General features: G+C 35.2%; 1 protein-coding gene and 1 long non-coding RNA gene across 6 annotated transcripts in view; one reads left to right on the top strand and one right to left on the bottom strand.

The window, feature by feature from the left end:
• Nucleotides 1-866, bottom strand: part of LOC112610656 (leukemia-associated protein 1) — a 441,521-nt gene extending 440,655 nt beyond the window's left edge. For all 5 annotated transcript variants that reach the window (XR_003116460.1, XR_003116461.1, XR_003116459.1 and 2 more), the window contains exon 1: nucleotides 476-866. Coding sequence is in view for 1 of the 5 variants with exons in the window: in XM_025364054.1 (XP_025219839.1) it covers nucleotides 476-596 (121 nt within the window). In the remaining 4 variants the exon portion in view is untranslated. The remainder of the gene's footprint in view (nucleotides 1-475) is intronic.
• A 73-nt stretch (nucleotides 867-939) lies between these two features.
• The window catches only part of LOC112610657, a 37,673-nt gene continuing 14,501 nt past the window's right edge, over nucleotides 940-24,111 (top strand). The window contains exons 1-3 of the long non-coding RNA XR_003116463.1: nucleotides 940-1,214; nucleotides 7,411-7,502; nucleotides 14,824-14,890. This is a non-coding gene — a long non-coding RNA (uncharacterized LOC112610657). The remainder of the gene's footprint in view (nucleotides 1,215-7,410; nucleotides 7,503-14,823; nucleotides 14,891-24,111) is intronic.

Here is a 24,111-nt window from a genome sequence, read left to right as displayed (position 1 = left end):
AACTCGTCTTTGCTGGATTCAGTTCTCTTGTCTTTGCTGGATTCAGTTCACTTACCACGCCATTAAAAAAAAACAAAAAAAATCCTAAGTGACACAGAAAACTGCCCATTCCTATCTCAAAAGTTTAAGAACACGTTAAGACGTAGGAGAAACTGGATTCAATGAAAGCGCGTTCGCAATAGGCAGCTTAGGACCGGAAAGAAGGGCTTCAGCAAACTTAATCATTAACTCTAGGCAGGCAGGGGCGCGCGCGCGCGCGCACACACACACACACACCCCATTGAGGAAGGAGACCACGCCTCCTGTGTGGGCTCAGGTTGGAGCGTACAGCGTGATAGAGAACTCCAGGGCTGCTGAATCTGACAGATGTGGATTCATCCACTTCTGTGCCACTTGTGCTATCTTGGGCAAATTACTTAATGTCTCTGAGCCTAGGTTTCCTGGTCTTCAAAACGAGAACAGTAATAGTTCCTACCTGGTAAAGTTGTTCCGAGGCTTAAGTGCGATAACCCCGGTAAAGCGCTGGCGAACGGGAAGAGCTCTACACGCCGGCGGGGCCGTTTTAAATGCACGTGTATCCATATGCAAGGTCTCATTGATACATTCCGTTGTTTGGAGTTTAGACACTGGCTGTAAGACGTTTTTCTTTTCTCCTAAGCTGGACCCGTATTTGTTTACCTCCAACGTAGACTAAATGCCTGTGGGCTGATAGCTATAAGTGGACCCTCGACCCCACAGCCTCTACCTTCACTTCACCTCCGAGTCTTTGCAAAAGCGCTACACGCACGCGCAATAAAAGAAGCAAGAGGATTGCGACCGTAGAAGCAAAGGGAGAGCCGCGCACAACGATGATTCTGCGCATGTGCACGGCGGGAGGAGAGCGAGAGTTGGAGTTTGCGCATGCGCGAAAATGTCGGGAAAGCAAGAGAAGTGGGGGTTAAGAGGCGGTATTGACAGCTGTGGAGGCAGCCCGCGTTCCCGGCATGCCCCGGGGCGGCGGGGTTGGCTCTAACGAATTTGAATGAGGAGCCTCAGCGCTTTCGGCGCCATTTTCGAGTGATGCCTGATCTCATCAATCTAGCAGGAGAGACAGGATAACCTGTCCGAGAGTATAGCGCCACTGTGACTCCGCCGGAAAAATTACTTTAAAAATCACCAAAAATTACTTGGAGCAAAGGGCAGTCGGCGGAGCTTCGCCAAGGCTGGCGCAGTCGGTAAGAGCCTGAAGAAGTAGCAGAGCGGGACTTGGGAGGTGGCAGTGGTGGGACCCGGAGGCAGTGGGGGGTGCAGGGAGTGGGCGCACGGTCTGCTCTCAATCGCGAAAAATCCGAGGAAGTGGGGTTAGGGGCAACTTGGGCGTCTGCGAGTGGGCGGCGGCCAGCGGAATGTGGCGGGAGCGCAGAGAGACGGGGCTGTGGGGGGAGGGGAGCTGCAGTTTGAGCGGGACCTGGACCGGCTGCGGCGGAGCAGCCGCCGCCCAGCGGATCTGTCAGCAAGACCCCCCGCCCGGGACCGGAGCCGGGGACGGCGCACGGCGGGGTCTCTGCAGGCAGCCGCTCCTTGACAGGAGGACTGGACGCGCGCCCCTCCCCCATTTCCGAACCGGGCCGCCTTTTCTCGCCTTTTTCCCGACCCGGTGATGGCCGTCATCTCGTGACAAGAAACTTAAGGTCGACAGAAAATTCAGGACCCGGAGTCATGGGTCCCTCCGGTGGCTTGTGGCAACAGTTCCCCCCGCCACCGCCGGGCACCCATCTATCTATATTGTCTTTTGACGCTAAATGGTGAGGTGCCCCAGGAAAGAGAGTTTCCCAAGCCCTGGCTGCCCTCCCCCGGCGCGCCGGGTCCCGGTGAGGTCTCTAGGTAGGTAGGACTGGCCGCGGCTCGCGCTTCCAAGATGGGGCAGGGGCAGGCATTTGAGGTTGTAGCGGGCTCTTAGGAAAGATGCTGGACTTTAGCTTCTTTCTGGGGATTTTTGTCATTTGCTCTCGCAGCGTTGTCCTTTCTCAAGGGGGAGGGGTGTTCACGGGTGAGATGAAAGATGGGGCTTCGAGCTAGCGATTTCCTTCTGGCTATTTCCTCCGAGTCGCACTTTTCTTAGAAGACTTTTTTCTTCTCCGGTGTTTGAAACATTTCGCAAAGAAAAAAGCAATCTGTGAAACTATTGATGTTTTCCTCCCCCAAAAGTCTTTACCCGGACAACTTAACGGTAATTTTGCGATCCCCACCTTTTCTTGACGCTGCGGAGGAGGGACGAGAGTTGTTATTTGTCTTTCCCTTCGGTGATTTTTTTCCCCCCTTAGCTGGTGGTTTCTATCAATTCCTACTCCACAGCTCTTGAGTAATGTGAGCCAGTGACGGCATTAACTTTAGGTAATACTTTTATGGCCTTTGTAAAAATCCCGCGTTAAGGATGTATTAGATCTTGAGTTCTTTGCCGCGCTGGAGGCACCACTACATTAACCCTTTGCCGGTGTATTGCGTGTCGGGCGCACGGCTCTGGGTTGCAAATACTCCGGAGATGCTTTTTGCAGCAGCTATTCTGTTCAGTTGTTCGCAAAGAGGAATAACGCTTCCTGGGTACCGCAGTGACACGCTTCTTTAGGACTGCCTGCCTACAGTTTTTCCCCCTGGAATTGATATAACGATTGATTTATTTTTTATATTCTATGAAGACTAGGGGACCCGCCCTCGCTTAGAATGTTTCCCGGAGGAGAATAGAAGAGTGCAGTGTGATGTTTTTCAAATTGTGTCTAACGGAGCTCCCTAAACTCTGGACTTGTTACCCCCTGATTGGCTGGAAGGAAGCGGGCCTTGGGGGGTTTGAATGTTGAACGCTAGTTTATAATTCTCGACTTTACGAAAAATTATACTTTTAGCCAGAGAACCACGGAAATAGCTACGAAACGTTAGGATGAGAGTTTAGAAAAAAAGTTGGTTTTTAATAGTTTTTTTCTCTCAGAAAGGATTTTCGTGTAGTTCTCAAATGTATATTAAAAGTAAAACTGAAGAGGCTGTTTTCGCAAAATTATGTTTCTGCTGGTTGAAATTACAAGACATTTATATATTTGTCACTGTTCTTTATTGGTTAAAAACTGAGTGAAATATTTAGGTTTTTTCCTTTGATAGGACTTTTTCACCTTAAACTACATATATTTGTTGGATGCAGATTACCGGACAGTTGTTTCTTTTATTTTGATGCAAATAAACTTTAATTTTCTTAATGTTCACGAATGATCTTTTTAACATTTTCCATAAAAATTGAACATCTTGTTTAAAAAAACTTTTCGCATCTAGTGAAAATAGACATTTTGCTAATTCAGTAACTGCAGTGAACTAAAACTTTAATTTACAAGACATTCATGTTAATTTAGACAACAGGTAAGCACAGGTGCGTATATATTATTTCGTTCCTTTGATAAATTCATTATGAAGAAATATATTGTATACAACAGTGTCAGTGTGCTGTTTTATATGTGGTTGATTTTCAGTTGATTTTTGTTCGATGTTGCTTGAGATAGCCGTCAATATATTTCCATTTATTACCGAGCTTGTCATTCTATTTAATTGCATCTTGATAAAAGGCAGGTGTGGTTTTCAAAGAAAAGCGGTAACCTCACTGATAAACAGCTGTAGATGCTTTAAGAAAGAATTGTTTTAATTTAATAGAAGTTTATATTCTTTTATGAATAGTAGTTAAAATTTTGAAGCTTATAGTGTGTATGTTCGCATTAAGTCAAATACGCATTGTTTAAAAATATTCAAATAAAAAATCTTATGGCTTTTATAAATCTCTGTAGGGCTGTAAATATAATTTATATTAGTAAGTGGAATGGCTGAGTTTATCATTCATACCATTTTGTACTGCCCTCATAACAAGAATTGTGATAACAGACCCCTTTTCATTACCTTTGTTCAGAGCTATTTATTTTGAGTCATCTTATGAAAATTTCATAAAAAGTGCTAATTATCTTCTCTATAAAATTTGATTTAATGAAATTGTAGGAGATCTCATTTCTATTTTAAACGTAATTATACCTAAAGTACCAGAACTCCTGGGTTTTGCTTTTTACTGATGGTTTTTGTTTTGAGTTTTGTATTTTCATTCAAATTATGTGAGTTTTGGGGAGAGTTGGGGGCAAGCTTTAAATTCCACCAGGCTGGTTAAGTATAACCATACATTTTTAGCACTTTGGTTTATGGGATTTTTTTGTTTGTTTAGGGGGTTATGGGTAAAGGATTGTTTGTTTAATAAGCCATTTTTAAAAGAAGTGAGTGATTCCTTTATTTAAAATACATCACTTCAAACTTGAGAATACACTAGCGCCTAAATAAAATCCACAGCATTCAAAATATTTTCACTTTTATGTGATGCTATATAAGAGGAAGATGTTGGTTTTAGATTTGTGGGCATATAGATATAAGGTACAACAGATGTGTATTTTTTAATGTTTATGTGCACTTATCCATATTTTTCTGTAGAAATTGACAGCTGTAATTTGTATTATAAGGACTAGTAAAGTCATTTATTACCATAGGAAAGCAACTGCGGGGTGTGGTGTTGCTGTAATAGGTCACCTCTTTTTAAAGCTATGTTTACATATTGTGGGGGAAAGGGGACTAGAGAGGGTAAGGTATCAGTCTTCCTCGTAGCATTGATTTTCATTTGTTTACCTCCACACTATTTTTAAAAATTCAAATAAAAGTGCAATTACAGACTTTAAAAAAAATGCTGTTAACCTTAGTTGTACATTTACAAAATGTAGCCTCGGGTGTTTGTATGTAACACTGCATATTTTTTCTAATCAGATTAATATCAGTTTTAATGTTTTGCATGAACTACAGCTAAGGATAAAAATTTTAAAGTAGCTTTCATAATCTGAATTCCTAGTTTCATCATGCTTTATGTAGTTTGTTTTTTTGTTTTGTGGAGACTTGTATATATTTTTGTTTGTTTGTTTATTGGTAGGTAGTAACTATTTAGAATGTCACAGAATACTTAAAGCCAGAAATCTGGGTCAGTTGATTTGGTTTACAAAATGAAAAAAAATTCCTAGAGACTGTATTAGATAATTCTTATATATGACACATTAGTTTTCTTCAAAAGATTATAAGTTTATAGTTTCAAAAAATTATTCTATAAAAATTTCTCTTATTTTAAAATATTACCTAAAATTGGCTCGTCTTTTTTTTCTTTTGTCTAATAAAGCTTAAAAAGTCACATATTAATTTCTTTTTAACCCCTTTTTAGAAGACACAGATTTTTGGTCTGATTATAACTAGAAAAAACATTTTAGAAAAAATTGTAATACATATAGTTTCGTGGGGGTTTTTGGTTTTGTTTTGTTTTTAATTCAGCAAACTTTGAAACATTGTATGCCAGGCAACTAATTTTGGCACATAATTAGAGCTCAAACTATGACTTGCTGAAATTTTGTAGCCCCAAATCTCATAACACCAAAGGAAATCAGTAGTAAAATACCATTTTATTTCAAATAAGCATTGAAAATGAGATTAAGCATTTAATTTTTAGAAGTGACAGTATTAAAACTTTAACGTGATTGTCTTAAGAGTAACAAGATGGATTTTTAGAGTATCACATTACTATTATATGTTTATTTATCTCGTTATTTGCAAGTACAAATGATTGTAGATCCTTCATATAAATATTACTTTCTGGTGGGGAACTGAATTTTTTTTATTTTTTTGACTTGGTCGGTTTTTTGTTTTTATTTTTTGGTCTGTATAAGAGATGCTCTAAAGGATCTTCCTTTTAGAAAGACAAGTTTTAAATATTGGAATTGATATTAAATATATATTTGAATATTAATATTTCTTATCAAATTATAAGAAGTTTACTATACCTTTGTTTAATCCTGCCTTATTTCAGTAAAGAAAATTTGTACTGGAATAACTCATAGTGGTTTCTAAGAATAAATAGGAAGCTCTATTTTGTAATAGATTTTAGATTTGAGTTTTACTATTTGAAGTGTTTTTAATATCATCTTTTTTATCATACACATTGGTTTATTATTTTATTTATCTCCAAACCTCTTTTGCTTCTTATTGCTTAGTATTTTTCGTCTCCCTACTATTTAAAAATTTAACATTTGGCATGTAGTACATTTTGTTTTCTACTATTTTCCTTCTATGATTTTTAAACTTAAGATACCTTAATTTTCAGAGTGCTCAAATATAGAAAACTGTGTCTTTTGAGGAAGACTGTGTATAAATGATTGTAATTTTTAAAAATGTCATGGTATTTGGATTGGTGTTTGTAAGTTATGGATAATTGTGTGGGTTTTGTCATTAAACAATCAAATATTTGGAAACAGAGCAATAAACGTTCTTCTAGTTTTTATTCTTTCATTTTCCTAAGCTATTCTTAAATATAAGTGGAAAATTTATTCAGAGCATTATGATTTACATGTAATACATGATACACCTTTCGTAATTTAATATTTTTATATAGTCAATTGCCACTGAATCATTATAATTCAGAAAGGTGAAACAAATGAAAAAAAAAAACCACTTAACATATATTCAGCTACATCTCACTGCTACTTAGAAACATTAAAAAACCATTTGGTCTAGTAGTGGTCCATTTATTATTTGTAAATATGTTAACTTGTTTAAAAAAAAAATAAGCTCCACATTTTGGTCTGTTAGGACTGTAATGTATTAAAATATTTGGAAATACTGATGTTTTTCACTTAGGCTTGGCAATAGAGTAAAGTTGAAAATAATGGTAAATTCTTAGCCAGGCATGGTGGTGGGCACCTGTAATCCCAGCTACTTGGGAGGCTGAGGCAGGAGAATCCCTTAAACTTGGAAGGCAGAGGTTGCAGTGAGTCTATATCGTGCCATTGCGCTCCAGCCTGGGCAACAAGAGCAAAACTTCGTCTCAAAAAAAAAAAAAAAGAAAGAAAGAAGAGAATGGTAAATTCTGTCATCCTTAAAACATTTGATAATTTGGAGAGAAAGTTAAATTTTGTCCCTGTCCCTTCAGTAACTTTTTAAATTGTGTGGAATTTATGAGTTTTACAAGTACAAACTACGGTTCTGATATTTTCCTTATGAACTCCTCTTGTACCAGTCCTCTAACAGCTACCCGCATACACACTCACCCATACTACTTTGAACATGAATGCCCTAAAGAGAAATGAAAGCAGAAACATATTAATCTGATTTGTTTGAAGAGGCTTCGGATGATAAAGCATATCACAGGTGTTTCTAATCAAGTTATTTCTATTTTAAAAACATTTTCAAGTTAGAACTTCCCTGAACATTGGCAAGATTGGGGTCATTTTGAAGACCATACCCCTGTGTTCAGGGATCAGCTGTGGAACTGCAGGAGATGGAAATCTGTTGAGTGTCTTCATGCTATAATACATGACATTTTTATTGCAGGTTTTGACCTGTAGCAGAGAACCAATTCTGGAGAACAGCCTCACTTTGATTGAATACTCACATAATGCATTGGAACATGACATGAGATTAAGGTATACTAATGAATTTTAAAACCATATAATTTTATGCCTTCGCAATATTTATTAATTGGACTATGCAATTGGTAAAGCTGAAACTTTTACGTGAACTAAAATCAATAATTACTAATAAACAGAAATCATCATGTGAAGTGGCCATAGCTGAGTTGTCTAGCTTACTAAAACTCCAGATTTTTTTTATACATTTAATGTTCTTTTCATCATCCTAAGGTGTAACTCCAACTGAATTTATTCCAAAAATATGTATATATAGTAATTTTTATTTTCTTAAGGTTATTACAGTGTACTCAGTAAAATATGAACTTTTCATCTTATAAAATGGAGAGTTTAAATCAAATGGAATTTGGTGCTTAGCTGTTTGACAGGTGGTAGAGTAGTAGGTAGAGCCCACAAAATTAGGTAAAATTGATGAGAATATTTTAAGAAAATGTAAAGTATTCCAAGTACTGCCCTAACCAAAAGTGGCAATATGGTCGAAACTGAAAAAACCACTTTCTTAAGCAGAAATTACTAGTGTCTTACTCAAGATACGCTGAGTAAAATAAGTTGTTAATATCAAAAGTTGCAGACTCTAAAAATAAAATTGTAGAATCCCTAAACCTCCAGTGATTTTTATAGTTTTAGTTGAAAATTTCAGATAGTATTTAATTAATACAGCTTTTATTTTCTAAAATAGTAATCTGGTATAGTGAAAATGAACTTATTGAACAGTATTACTAAGTATTACTTGGTTAATTCTTTCATAGTAAAGTATTATATGTACATATGTATGTGTTTATGTAAAAACTACTTGCTAAAGTAAGGTTTACTAACATAGTACAATATTTATTTTGATTTTTTCACCTAAAATATTTATGTACTTAGAGGAAATGTCAAAAGTTGTTTTCATGAGAAAATTATTATTTAGTCTTAAGAATGAAGTATATCATCATGATCATAGAACTGCTTTTAACTTCCAACAATGTAAAATTTTTAAAGGTGAATTCTGAGATGTGTTTAAGAGTGAATGTTGAAATACATATCAAAATACTAAAAACTGAAATTTGATATTTCTATATTGTTGGATATTAGGTAGATAATCCAGGAATTAATCGATTAACAGTTGAAGTTAAACAAAATGTAAAAATGTTTAGAAATCAGAGTTTAATATAAGGGTGAAGTTTAAATACTTTTATATTGGTGTCATATTGTAATGTGATTGAGATAATTATAAGGTGTAGAATGTCTTCATATGTTTGATTTTATTTTATTTTATTTTTTATGAAAAAGCAGCTTAGTTTGAATAGAACGAAAATAAATGCAATTTTTCCCTCCCTGACTTAACAAGTATTTTTCAGGTTAGAGAACATTAAGATGAAAAGTGAAAAATATGGTTACATGAGTGTCTGGGGAAAAAAATCCAGGTTCAGTTTATCACTTTCAGTGTGTATCTTTACAACAACCTTAATGAGTTAAATAGGAAAAGAGAGACAACATTTGAGTTTATATGGTAGATAAGATATAAATCCACAGAGTTGTTCCAAATTTAGAGAGTTTATGATTTGTGATCTTTGAAGATATCCAAACTTATTTTGAACACAAATATATAGCATCACATAATTGTTCTTCCTATAGTTATTTTACTAGGTTATAAACTTCTAATAATTTAGCTTAGTAAATAATTTCATATCTAGAAGAATCAATACAAATATTAACAGTTTACTTGTATTTGGTCAATTCTTACAGGGTGAGAAACTTTAACCTAATTAGGAGTATGTTATTTTAGGAGACCAATTAACAAAGGGTTTAACTGCTATGTATGATTGGCTATCTTTTAACTACCCCTTGAAAGACATTTTGTAAAGATTTTGACTGTTTTAAATTTGCAAACCTGATTATCTAAATTTAAGCCCTGATATGTAGTTAATTATGTCGGAATTTAGGGGAAGAGATTTATTGTGTTAATTTTTATCTTTTTTTCAGTGATTTGTATCGCCTTTGTTCAATATTTATGTTTTTGGCTAAATGCATAATCAGGGTTAAATAACATTCACTTTTGGGAAAAATTCTTAGCTGTCCCTAAAATACAGTTATACCATGGTTGTTCCTGTCTTACTGAAATAGTTTTTTTAGGATAGAAAGAATATTTGAATAAACTAGAATAGAGGAAACTTAACATATCTACATATGAAGAAAATTATTTGTTATTTGTCAGATGTATAATACTAGTTTATAAGGATATGTTACATTTTAGGCAGTTTGTCAGCTATGACAATTTTAATAGAGGTTTTATATATTGCTTAGAATTTGTTAAATAATAGATACAATTAACTTTTTAAATAAAAGTTTTAAAAGTATTTATTTGAAGCAGTTTTGTACATGTGTGTATTTTATGTGTTTTTTCTTAAACTAGCAAATAACATCCTTAACCTATTTCAGTTGTTTTTCTTCAAATGAGATCTAATGTATCAGAATTATATTTTCTGATAAGCATTTTTCAAAGGGTAATAATTAATGTGAGGGTTTAAAATTCATATTAAACACATTTTGAGGTGAAATTTCTATTCACAGCACCACAAACCATACTTTTGATACTTCATTAGCATATTATTTGATTTAGTTTTACTTTCCAATTTTCATGGTTAGAATCTTGGAGGAGATATGTGAAGCATATTTCACATGTGGCTGCTGAGACTGATTAATCCTACTGGTTAATAGTTTATTAATCCATTACTGTTTCTAAGTGTCTAGATTTTTTAAAATCTTTCTTTAGGATTTGCTGTTAGTCTTTTTTATTTTATATCCTTCATACCAAACAAATAAAGTATCTTGGTATCCTCTGATCTTCAGAATTATTTTTATTATTATTAACATTTTTTGTTCCTCATTGAGCTGCTAAGCAGAAAAATTTTTCAATTTTGATAAAAATAGAAGATTGGGGTTGGGTTTTGATTTTTTACAAAATATCTAAATTTAAAATATTGCTACTGTTTCATACTTTTATTTTAAAATGTCTCAAACTTAGCCTTCTTGATTAAGTATTATTATTTAAACTTACTAGCCAGTTCTAGCCTATGTGGGTTTTTCTTTTTAATAGTTTATAGATCTCCAAATTTTTCTGACTTTTTATATTTTTCTGAATCACAAATTGCTTAAGGTTCTAGAAGATGAGTTGCCTTTAGAGTTAAAGCTGTAAATCTATAAATAGCATCACATTACATTTAAAGGTAATTGAACAATGAATATTTCTGTTACTCATCAATTAATACTATGTACTTACTGAGTTTTTAACTTTGTATTGCACATTTAAAATAGGTAAATTGCATATGGAAGTTTTTCTAATGGGATTTATGCAAAAACATTATGGTCTAAAATCTTACTTCTTTGCTAATAGTGTCTAAAGTCAAACATATGGTGATAATTAGATATGGGGGGTTCTTGGGAGCCAGAGGCATTTTGTAAGTAAAATAAAGTGTCATTTCTTGATTGGAGTTTGACACTTTCTTATTTTCCAGGAGAATAGGTAGGGAAGTTACTCTCTTTATGAATTTACCCCAACATTGGTTAAAACTCTTCAGAGAATTTTGATAATTGAGCGGTTAAATCTAAACTTACAAGGGGAAGATTATTATATACGTCATTAATTTCCTTTTCCTTGCATACATTATAGGTTCCCTTTCTAATCAAAACACCAATTTTGTCTTTTTTCTCTCCCCACCCCACTTTTTAAAGAAAAAATTATTTTAAAAATAATTTTATCATACAGTGATATAAGCAGACCTTGAGAGGTAGGTTGATCTCTGAACCATTTCTCCTCTGTGTGTCAGTTGTATAGTCTTTTCTCAGCTTGCTGTTTAAGAAGCAGCAGCAGCAGCAGCAACAGCAGTGAATAAACAAGATATCACCACAGCCCTTGTTCTTACCCCTTACAGCTGGGAGCAGAGGCTGGGAGATCGATGCTGCTTGTCAGCTGTTGTGCAGAATAACATCAGTATGCAATAATGGTAGCCAAAGGAGCCTGCACCCATCCGTTTTTACAAACCTAGGTGGGAAGAGCCCAACTGTCACTGTACCACATACACAGTATAGAGAATACATTCTTTAGCAGAAAGGTTGCAGCATAAAGAGAACAGTAGATGCTTGTAGTTCTTAGACTCTATTATTTTTTTACTATTTACTCTGTGGCTTTAGTTCATTTAATTTTTATTCAGTTAATTCCATCCATTAGAATGGAAAACCTGTCTTGTTTCTAGAGGTATAGGTACTATGTTTCATGTATATATGGTATGTTTCATGTTTTCACTTTTAAGCAGGTAGACTGAAAAAAATTATAATTAGTTGCTGATATCACAAGTTAGGTAATATATTGAGGATAGAAAAGAAAAGTTGGCCATGGCCACACAGGAGTGTTTCTTTCACTTTTGGACCATATTTATCTTTGTTTTATAAAAGCCCAGTCTAACAAGGCCAAATTCTTGTTGATTTCACTATAATAGAAGAAAGAAAACAACATTCTATGTTAACTTAGTGTTGTAAATAACTAAAAGCAGGCAACAGATGAAAACTTATGTCTTTTTTCTTACTACTAAACTATTTTTCTATTTACCATTTCTCACTGAAATATCTTTTATCTGAACTTTTTATCTAGAAAGCTCAGATTATTCTGAATCTTTTGGAAATAGGACTTTGTGATTTCAAATACTGTAGAAGAATGTTTTTATTTTTATAATTTGAATTTGCACAGATTTTTATAAAACCTAAATATTCAATTTTTTTTCTTCCTTTTACATCTAATTTCAATAGGTGAGAGTTACAGAGAAGTGTGAATATTGGATTTCTATAAATGTTCTGAATTTATTCGTAGAATTCTTGGTGGGAAACTACTAAGGGGGTGGGTGGGGGTGTGTGTGTGTGTGTGTGTGTGTGTGTGTGTGTGTGTGTGTGTGTGTGTATGTGTGTTTGTATAAAGCCAAATGTCCTGATTAAAGTTTGACATTTGCAATAGCTTTCTGTTTAAAAGGTAATCATAGTTGCTTTCTGGTCATCTTCATTAAAATCACTCCTGATCACTCTCACTCACTCTTAATATTTTCCTGTGCCATTCACAGTAAATTCAGAACATTAGTTCCCTGCTAATATTACTAAAAAGAGCTTTGTCATAGTATGTGTCTAGTTATCTGAAAAAATAAATGAGCCCACAACCTTTTCTGGCATTGTGAAGTCAAGCATATTCAGCCATAAATTGAGGTTACTTTTTCATTGTTGTTGACTAATGCTAGAGGTTTTTAAAAAAATATGTTTATGTAATTTAGCAGATAACATATTAATTACTGTTACCTCCCCTAACTAAAACATGAGTTACATAATCCTCTGTGTTGAAAACACCTCATTTTTAATCATTACTTACTGCTTATGCCTGCGAACCACCTGTATGAGAATAACCTAGAATTTAAAAAATAAAATAAAAACATTTTTCCAGACCTGGAATTTGCATTTTTTTACAAGCTCTAAGAGATTTTTCTTAGGAGCACCAACCACATTTGTGAGAAGCACTACCCAAAATGAACTTGGGGGAGGGATTGTTCATACCAACAAACCAGCTGCTTTTCCTGCATGTTTTTTTCCCTCTTTGGTCATCTTGAATCTAAGCTTAATATTTAATTAGGAATCTTATCATTTCTAGATTAAGTTCTTGAATCTTAAATTCGGCTGATTAAAAAATAGATTAGGTCTTGGTATTTCCTCAGTCATATAAGGAAAATCTGTGTTATCAGAGCTTTGTTTTCATGTAAGTGCCTTGGGCCAAATTTCAGTCTATTCTCTTTGTTTGGAACATTTAGTATACCTATGTTAAACCAATACTTGATGAAAACCAAAGGAATTGATCACTTACGAATTTTTAAATTTTCATATAGATAGTAGCTGTTTTTCTTAAATATGCTTCCAAATGTTGGAGGAAATATAAAATGAGGAACTTTTCATATGCTGCTCGTGGGAGCATTTAGCAGTATCTTTGTAAAATTGAAGATACAATAGGCTTTCACCCAACAATTTTATTCCTAGATGCTCTAGATAAACTCAGACATGTAAAAAAAAAGTCTTGGTTATTTGTAATTGGAAAAAAAATGAAAGCAATGTAAATGTTAAGCAAGAAGAGAATGGCAAATTGTGACATCGTCATGTGATGAACTGTATAGCTACTAAAATGAGAGCTGTGTTTGTCATCATGGGTGAATATCCTACCTCAACAAACAAAAATAAGTTGCATAAAGGTTATATACGGAGTAACATGTATGTAAAATATGTATGATATTATACCATTTATCGATAGCTTGAAAGCAATGATAAAATTGGACATCATCTGTATGTGTAATCAATTTTCATAAAAAACAAAGTAAGCATGGCATAGTTTTAGATTTCAGTACAGCTGGATTGGGAGTCCAGAGATAGGATGTGGAGGTTCATTTTGGTATTCCCTTGATTTTTCTATGAATTTTGAAGCAAATGATTTTGAAATTTTTAAAAACATGCTGTTCTTCTTCTGTGAAGATTAGTCTACAGTAAAACGTATACTTGCAGTTCTCCGTTAAGAAAATGGATGGGTTTGTCGTATTCTTTCTATTCTTTATCTTATAGTAAGTGCTTAACTATTAGTTGATGTAACAACTACATCTTAGAATCATGACCCACAGAAACCAAACATGCTAACCAACTCAAATTACCAGCATATCTTTAAATATATGTCATACGTTCCTTCCTTTGTGTACTTGGAATTGTGCAGTATATAATACATGGATTATAGATTATGCAATTGTATGTGTGTGAGAGACATGAATCAGTCTTGGGATGTGATCTTGAATTTATCTTAAAATATCTGCAAATATATGATGTCCTCCAGAAGCTCATTGGACTCCAAGTTAGAGTTTTAGCTTTGACTAAAATTTTTGAGTTAAACTTCAAGAGGGCAATAGTAATAGAATAGCAAATTATAAAAGCCAATGATAAGCAGGATGTAGTGGCATGCAGGCCTGTAATCCCAGCTACTTGGGAGGTTGAGGCAGGAGAATAGCTTAAACTCAAGAGTTTGAAGTTGCAGTGAGTTAGGACCACACCATTGCACTCCAGCCTGGTTGATAGAGTAAGACCCCATCTCTTAACAAAAAAAACTAACAAGAATGCTGCACTGGGCTGAAACATACAAATGCTGCTGGGTGTTTATAATCTGATTTTTCTGTGCTATATAAGGATCAGAATACAGTTGTGGCAACCTCAGTTGAAATGTTCTAACTTACATATAATATGATGAAATTTTTAAAGTCTTCCCTCTTTTTCCTAGGTTTAATAATGATAGAATGAAGACCATAATAAAAGAGATCTCTACTTAGCTCAGCAATTCTTACCTTGTAAGTATTAACTCTGAGTCTCCCTATCATTGTCATAGAAGGTTACTGTTTGGTGTCTTGTTCTGGTTTATTTCTGATTTTTTTTTTCCTGCTTATCCTAGTATGCTCACTTTATAGCCTCTCCTAGCCCCTCTACACGTTGAGATTTGATGTTAATTAATAGTTTAGAGCAAGAATAATGCCATTGCCCTGGTAAGTTATTTAGGGAAGTATTTTATACCCGGGCCCTATAATCTCCAAGTCTGAGAATCACAATTTTGAGCCCTTTTCCTTCAAAGGAATTAACAGATAAGTAATTGTCTTTTTTAGTACTATCATTATTCAGGTTTATTGGTCTTATGGTTTTATAAATTGAGAATATTCTCTCCACTTGAGAAATTATTTTGTAAAATTTGTTTTTAATTTCATTAGGTTATACTGAAGACTGTGAAGAGCTTAACATTTAGCTGTTAAAACTTGAGGAGGTGGGAGAAACATGAAAGCAGTCCCTTTTCCTTCCCTTTTGTTTTTTTGTTTTTTTAAATTTATTCAGTACATATTTCTTGAGCATCTACCATGTTCCTAGTACTTTTCTAGGAGCTGAAGGTATAGCAGTGAACAAAACAGATATACAAGTAAGTACATAAATTAGAAGATTTCTGACATGGATTCAAAGTCAGAGGTTTCGGGTCGGGGCCAGGACCCTGCATCTTTAGCAAGCTTTACCTGAGTAGGATGGCAGCTGATCTGTGGTCCATGCATCGTGTAAAGAACCCGCTCCAAAGAGCCAGGGAGCAGTGTCCAGCTGCAAGTCCCCCTTTCTTCTGTCAGGGAAGTTTGCAGAAGTGAATCAGTGGATAGCAACACCCAAGTGATACCTTCAGGGTAGACAGGAAGGCAGTCTGTTTAGTTGAAGGTCAGGAGCAGTCACCTTAATTATTTAAGACATCATTTCTTGCCCTGGATTGCCCCATCACCTCCCAAGCTAAACCTCAGGTATTTCCTGCAAATATCAAAATGAGGATTTGTTTTTCTCCTTTTTCCTTCCTTTTATATATACACATGCATACCTCTTTTTTAGAATAAGAAACATTTTTCCCCAATTCATTTAACTTTTGAGACACTTAGAAATTCTAAAAGAATAATTTTAACAAGTTAACTGAAATTAATATTATGCCTCTGGAAAAACTCACAAGATCAAGGGCATATAAAATGCTCAGGATACTTGTTTCCATAGAAGTATTTGAGACCCTAAAATCAGTTACCAAAAAATGTCATTTCCATCCATTCCTTGAGCTAATTCTGCATCTCTGAAGAAAAACTCAAGGGCAAGACTTTCTGTTCTTAATGATGTTGAGGGCATGTCTCTGTTTAAATGAAACAAGTGCTTCAGATGCTTTTATTACATTATCTCACAGTGACTCAAATAATGTGTATGTGTTGGGGATGGCCTTATGATCATAGACAATCAGCCATTGAACTCAATAAGGTGAGAATTTTTAGGTGGGGGATCAATTAAATATTGAAAACTGTTAATAATAAGCCAGTTTGCAAAGTAGTAGCCAAATGCCACAGGTCACTTTCTTTTTCTAATTTTCTCCCGGTTACGTTTTTGTCTCTGGAAAATTAGAATGGAAACATTTGCAAATCCCTAAAGAATCCTATATAGTCCAGGCTTGAATTCCTTAATTAGTCCCTTGGAAGCCAGCTCAGCCCTTCTTCAACTTAACTCTTAAAAAAAGAAGTCTTTTTAATTCTTACTACACTCGGACTGGAGGGCAGTCCACTTTTCAAAAAGAAATAGGTATCATTTAATTTCTAACAGATACATAAGCACAGATAACATCACATTCTTCATTTCATCTCCTTTATAAATTTCTAAGCTAGCAGTCTTTCTTGGATACTCTCCAGCATCTTTTAAACGTAAGCCATTTATCATATTTCATAGTTGGAATGCTTTCTGTTGTCTGTTCTAGGTAGATTCCCCTTAATCTTAGATCCTAAAATGGTGATGTTTCCAATTAAACAATACCCACAATAATAGGTACATAGTGACTTACAATAGTGAGTGATGCTGTGTGATTGTGTGTTCCCCTTCTCTCATTTTTTTAATGTTTGTTTAATGCCATTTTTTTAAGATGGGATATATATAAATAGGGATATATAGAGAGATATATATTTTTTTCTTTTTTTTTTTTTTTTCTTTTTTTGAGACAGAGCTTCACTCTTGTTGCCCGAGCTGGAGTGCAGTGGTATGATCTTGGCCCACCAAACCTCCACCTCCCGAGTTCGAGTGATTCTCCTGCCTCAGCCTCCTAAGTCGCTGGGGTTACAGGCATGCGCCACCACGCCCAGCTAATTTTGTTTTTTTTGTTGGTATAGACGGGGTTTCTCTATGTTGGTCAGGCTGGTCTCGAACTCCCAACCTCAGATGATCTGCCTGCCTCAGCCTCCCTAAGTGCTGGGATTACAGGTGTGAGCCACCTCGCCCAGCCTAAGATGGGATTTTTTTTTAAGCTGTTCGTTTGTGGAATGTGGATGTTCTAGAAGTTGTAGAACAGTGATGTTCATGTATACAATGCTGTCAAACAATGGCAGTTTGGGATTCATTTTTACAAATTAAATATAGAGATGGAATATTTTTCAAGTTTATTTTTCAATTTAGAGATCTTAAACTTTCGTTGCTTAACAAAAAATTAAGAAAGAATTATATGTCTTTTTCTTTTTTGAACTATTTTTATTTTTCACATGACATCTTTGAATAGATAAATTATATATTTCTGTTTGTAAATGTAAACATATGATTACCTGCAAAGGTAAATGCATGTTTACATCTTTTATGTAAATTTAAATATATATTTGGTGCTTAAAAAACATCTTTAGGTACATTGTCAGCAGTTAAGAACATTACATCTCTCTTTTTAATAATCCACAACAATAAAAAATCTTAAAACATTGACTTTATAAATAGAGAAAGAAAAGATGAAGCAGAAAATTCACCAGTGCTGTCAATGTTAGTTCCATAAACAAAAATGATAGACATAAATTACTTCCTAATTCCAAAGACTTGCTAAATTTGGCTGCTATCAAGAACAAGGCTAGTAAAAAGAAATAACAAAATATTTGTCACATATGACTAGTTATCAATAAGTTTTTAGAAGTATTATCAAGTTAGCAATAAAAGCAATGGCATGTAATCATATCAGCCTAGAAAACATTGTCAATTGTTAAATTATAAATAGTACAAATGTAGGACTGACTGAAAATACTGCAAAAAAAATCACAATATTTTAATTAGTGTAGCAGTAAGTAATCGATGATAGGGCAAATGATATAAAATCTGTTGTGCTTTCAATAAAATCATAATGATGTAATTATGTTATGCACTAGACATAGCCAAAGTTTCTCCTATTTTTAATTATTGTGATAGAAATTTACTGTTGTGTAAATTGCTGTATACCTGTGCCACTGATGAGGAAATTCTAATTATCTTGAATAGTTTTAAAAATGGGAATGTTTCTGGGAGAAAGGAATTTCCCAAAAGAGAAAAAATAAATTGCTCTTTTGCCAGTTGGATTAGTGGTGAAGAGTGTTATAATCCAAAAATTTCATAAAGGTACCGGCTATTGTCAGCATTTGGTAGTAAAGAGAATGTCTTATAAACCTATTGATATGAAGTGCCATTAATTTAGTAAATATATAAAATCTAGGCTCTTGTGTATTCTATAATTTATGAATATAGAGAAGGTTCACAATATGCTGCAACTGTGTTTCATTGTTCAAATAATTGCTGTTTTGAGAATTAGACATTTAATAAAAATGCCAGGTGTTCCTTGTCCTCATTCTTCCATATTTGTCTTATATATGTTTAGCAAAATGATTGAGTTAAATATGAGCTTTTATGTTCAAACGATGGCTGTGTTTTTGCTCTTAATAAAATTGTAGCCATAAAATTTGATTTTTAGTGCCAAAATTATAAAAAGGGGTTGGGTTTGTTTCAACCCGAACAACTTCTTACCTTCAAGATGGATGATTCAAAGAGGAATAATAGGGAATTTCTTATTTATGAAGTTACTTGGTTGTTTTCTTAGGAAAACAAAAACAAGGTAGAATTTAACAGCATGGGGCCTGATTTAAATAGAAAATAAGTGTACCAATATAATCAACTCTGCTGTCATGAGGATTTCAAGTTATAAATGTAACAGGTAATATCCCCTGACTTATTCTATATACTTTTGCCCTAATCTACTACCTATTAGTCTGAAACTTGAGTTTTTAAACTTAATCTCCATGTAAAAACAGGAATAAATTGAATGCATAATTAAAATATATGTTGTCAATTATCATACCTTTTTGCCTAGACTATAAATAAGCTTCATTTTTCCTGTTATAGTCACTAAATTAATTTATGCTTGTTTTTCCATTAAAACAAGTTACTTTGACCGGGTGCGGTGACTCATACCTGTAATCCCAGCACTTTGGGAGGCCGAGGCAGGCGGATCATGAGGTCAGGAGTTCGAGACCAGCCTAGCCAACATGGTGAAACCCCATCTCCACTAAAAATACAAAAATTAGCTGGGCATGGTGACCGGCACCTGTAGTCCCAGCTGCTCAGGAGGCTGAGGCAGGAGAATCGTTTGAATCCAGAAGGCAGAGGTTTAGTGAACTGAGATCACGCCACTGCACTCCCACTTGGGTGAAGGAGTGACACTCTGTCTCATAAATAAATTAATAAGAAAAATTAGCCGGGCATGGTGGTGCACACCTGTAATCCCAGCTACTCAGGAGACTGAGGCAGGAGAATTGCTTGAACCTGGAAGGCGGAGGTTGCAGTGAGCTGAGATCGCACCATTGTACTCCAGCCTGGGTGACAGAGCAAGACTCCATCTCAAAAGAAAAAGAAAAAAACAAGTTACTTTAAAATGTCTTATAAAATCTCAGTTTCTTATAGTAAAACTATTTGTAGCTAATGAAAAGGAAGTTTTGATATATTTAACAGTATTACCACTAAGAATGCCATCCTTTCAAGTACTCTACCACTGGTCAAATTTCAGAACCTCAGTTTAAAATGTTTAGGGAGGCCAGATGTGGTGACTCATGCCTGTAATCCCAGCACTTTGGGTTACTAAGGCAGGTGGATCACCTGAGGTCAGGAGTTCAAGACCAGCCTGGCCAACATGGTGAAACCCAGTCTCTACTAAAAATACAAAAATTAGCCAGGCGTGATGGTGGGTGCCTGTAATCTCAGCTACTGGGGAGGCCGAGGCAGGAGGATAGCATGAATGCAGGAGGCAGAGGTTGCAGTGAACCAAGATCAAGCCATTGCACTCTAGCCTAGGCAACAAGAGCGAGACTCCATCTCAAAAAAAAAAACAAATGATTAGGAGAACAGCTGGGCATGGTGACTCACACTTGTAATCCCAGCGCTTTGGGAGGTCGAGGCAGGTGGATCACTTGAGGTCAGGAGTTCAAGACCAGTCTGGCCAGCATGGTGAAACCCCGTCTCTACTAAAAAATACAGAAATTAGTCGGGCATGGTGGCACGTGCCTGTAATCCCAGCTACTTGGCTGAGGTGAGAGAATAGCTTGAATCTGGGAGGTGGAGGCTGCAGTGAGCTGAGATCCCACCACTGCACTCTAGCCTGGGCAACAGCATGAGACTCCATCTCAAAAAAATAAAATAAAATGTTTAGGGAAACAGTATCTGAATTAAAATTCAGAACACTTCAATTTTAAATTTTCATTATTTTTAGTTTTTATATCCTTAGTTCAACTGTTTGTTTCTTTATGCCTCTAGTATTTGGTGCCCTGTAGTCAGAACTTAAAACTGGCAATCTGTCTTTCAAATCCTTAACAAGACAAAATAGTAAAGTACACTGAATTTTTCTAAGTCAATTTTATGTTAAATTGAACTTTATTAATTTTATTTTGACTCTAGAATATTAGAATTAGAACCAGAGTAAACAAATGTTTTCCTTTATGTTATAAATTACATTTATGTTAATTAACATAAAATAAATTTCTCATCAGAGGGCAGGTTTAAACTTAGGACAGTAAGTCCTCACTTAAAGTAATGAATAGATTCTTGGAAACTGCAGCTTTAAGCTAAGTGACATACAATAAAACCAGTTTCACCATAGGCTACTTGATAAAAACAAGAGTTAAGTTCCTACAGGCTATTTCTGGTCGCAAAGAACATCACCAAACTTCTAAATAAAGATCCAACACATTTCAACATTGTGAAATAAATGTGAGTTATACATACATTTAAGAAAGATTAATAGAAACAAGATCATTATTTACCCAATTTTTGATGAGTCAATGAGCGATGATGGTCATAGTGGTGGTGAGTTAAAATAAGGAATAAATGTTTGTAAAGCGGAAATTATAAGGAGCACCTTCTACCACCATGTTCAAAAACAAGCAATGACAAATAGAGCATGCTTGCTGAGCACTTTAATACTATATCATTTGTTGTCATGCATTTGTATGATGATTGTATATTTGACAAGTTTTTATTTTGCAATAATTTACATTCATTCATTTTCCAACCCACTTACTCCACTTTGGGGTTGCAGGTGGCTGGAGCCTATCCTAGAAGCTCAGGATGCAAGGTGGGAACAAACCCTGGATAGGATGCCATTCCATCACAGGGTGTCCTCATACCCCCACACTCAGCCATACTGAGACAATTTAGATGTGCCAACTAACATAACATGCACATCTTTGGGATGTGGGAGAAAACCCACGCAGACATGGGGAGAACATGGAAACTCCACACACCGTGGCCCCAGACAGAAATCTATATATTTTCCCTCTTCAGTGTTAAAAATGAAATGATGTTGAATGAAACAACATCATTTGAAGATCTTCTGTGTATAACTTTGTTCTCTGGCCCTAGATGTGTCTAAAAATTGTTTTTATGTCTTTTCTCTAACCTGTACATTCTCAGGTCCTTCCACTGTTGTCACAGCATTAATTTCTAGACCATTAATATCCTGGATACCCCACTTTGCATCTGTTACATTTTGTTAGTATTCCTTTTAAAATAACTGTATATAGAATTGAGCTCAATATACTTAATGTGGTATAGGTACAAAACACATTGCATTTATGAAGTTCTATAGTGCAGTCTGATTGCACTAGCTTTTTTGTTTTCATCAATACTATTGGGTCATGTTGAGCTGCAGTTCACTGAAACACTTAAGTGTGTTAGAATTTCAAATCCTAGTGTAAATTTAGATTCAGTAGGCATTTATTGAATACCTGTTCACTACTAGATGTGCTTGTATAAATTTCTACTGTTTATTTTACTGATAAAAAAAATGTAGAAATTGACCAGTAGATTTATTGTACTGAGAATGATTTTATAGTTTAGGAGACATGACGAGAATTTCAATGAGAACAGATTGTGAGGACAGAAATAAATTTAAAAAAAAAGAATTTCTAAATGGTTTTGTTAAATGCAATAACAATTTTATGTAAACTACAGATGAACTAATATTAGAGCACATGTAAGAAAATGTCTAAAAATGTTATTGGAAATAAAATTAGAGTTGTAAATCATTAACAAGAAAAAACCATTATATACAGTTTATTTTTTCCATATTTCTTAAAATAATTAAATTCTAATATAGAAAGAAAACCAACTTAAGATATTTAAAGATTCCCATCCACTCAGATTTATTATATTCAAGTTGGATTATTAAGCAAAACATTTACTTATTTTGTCTCACCTTTCAACATAACTACTTTTTTTCTTGGAAGATTATAAGAATGGAGAGTTCTGGTATATCAAAGGCCAGTAGAGATGTTAAAGGCCCACACCCCAGAATATAAGCCACCAGACCTGGAACTGTGGTTGTTGTATAAAGGATAAGGACTGAATGATTCTGTCTTCGGAATATTTTTGTGTTTTTTTAGAAGCTCTTTTCTTTGACTCCACATGTAGCCATTAGGGCTCTTTCTGTATCTGGTTAGGGAGTGTGGCTTTTCTTTCAACCAGCAAACATAAAAGCAGAGATTTAAGGGATGGAGTCATGATGGTATTTCCAGTGGACTAAGATAAAGGATTAAAGAAATGGCATGGTCTATACTAGTAAAGATTTCCTCACAGCTAGTCCATTTTGAATGGAGAGATAGGTATGGAATAGGGAAACCAGTTACCTGCCCAGCATAGTACCTAATAATGAGAATATTCTGTATTCAAAAGTTCTTAGTGGTTGTTAATGTCTTAAAAGAGACCATTTAACTGGAATGGAAGTGTTTTCTTTGGAGAAAAGTAGGAAACATTGGATAGGTCTTAATTATACAGACCTTAGACAGAAAGTAGAGATTCTACTTAGGAAACTAGAAATTACTTTTTTTTTTTTTTTTTTTTTGAAACAAGGTTTTGCTCTGTCACCTGGGCTACAATGATGCAGTGCAGTGGCATGATTATGGCTCAGTGCTGTATCAGACTCCTGGGCTCAAGTGATTCCCCCCACTTCAGCCTCCTGAATAGCTGGTATTACAGATGCCCAACTGATTTTTAAGTTTTTTGTGTAGGGGGGCTAAATGATGAGAACACATGGACACATAGAGGGGAACAACACACACTGTGGTCTTTCAGAAGGTGGAGGGTGGGAGGAGGGAGAGGATCAGGAAAAATAACTAATGGGTACTAGGCTTAACACCTGGGTGATGAAATAATCTGTGCAACAAACTCCCATGACAGGCCTGGCATGGTGGCTCACGCCTGTAGTTCCAGCACTTTGGGAGGCTGAGGTGGGTGTATCACTTGAGGTCAGGAGTTCAAGACCAGCCTGGCCAATATGGCAAAACCCTATCTCTACTAAAAATACAAAAAGAGTTAGCCCAACTTGGTGGCACTGGCCTGTAATTCCAGCTACTCGGGAGGCTGAGGCAGGAGAATCACTTGAACCCGGGAGGTGGAGGTCACAGGGAGCCAAGATTGAGCCACTGCACCCTAGCCTGGACAACAGAGCGTGACTCCATCTCAGAAAAAAAAACAACTCCCATGACAAAAGTATACCTGTGTAACAAACCTGTAGTTGTACCACTGAACTTAAAATAAAAATTTAAAAATAATAATAATTTTTTTTTTTTTGTAGAGATGGGATGTTGCTATGTTGTCCAGGCTGATCTCTCAAATTCCTGGGCTCAAGCAGTCCTCTGACCTCAGCTGCCAAAAGTGCTGGGATTACAGGCATGAGCCACTGCGTCCAGCCTAGATACATTCT

Source organism: Theropithecus gelada, chromosome 17, assembly GCF_003255815.1.
Source record: "Theropithecus gelada isolate Dixy chromosome 17, Tgel_1.0, whole genome shotgun sequence".
NCBI classification, from domain to species: Eukaryota; Metazoa; Chordata; class Mammalia; order Primates; family Cercopithecidae; genus Theropithecus; species Theropithecus gelada.
This window is presented reverse-complemented; position numbering and strand designations above follow the sequence as displayed.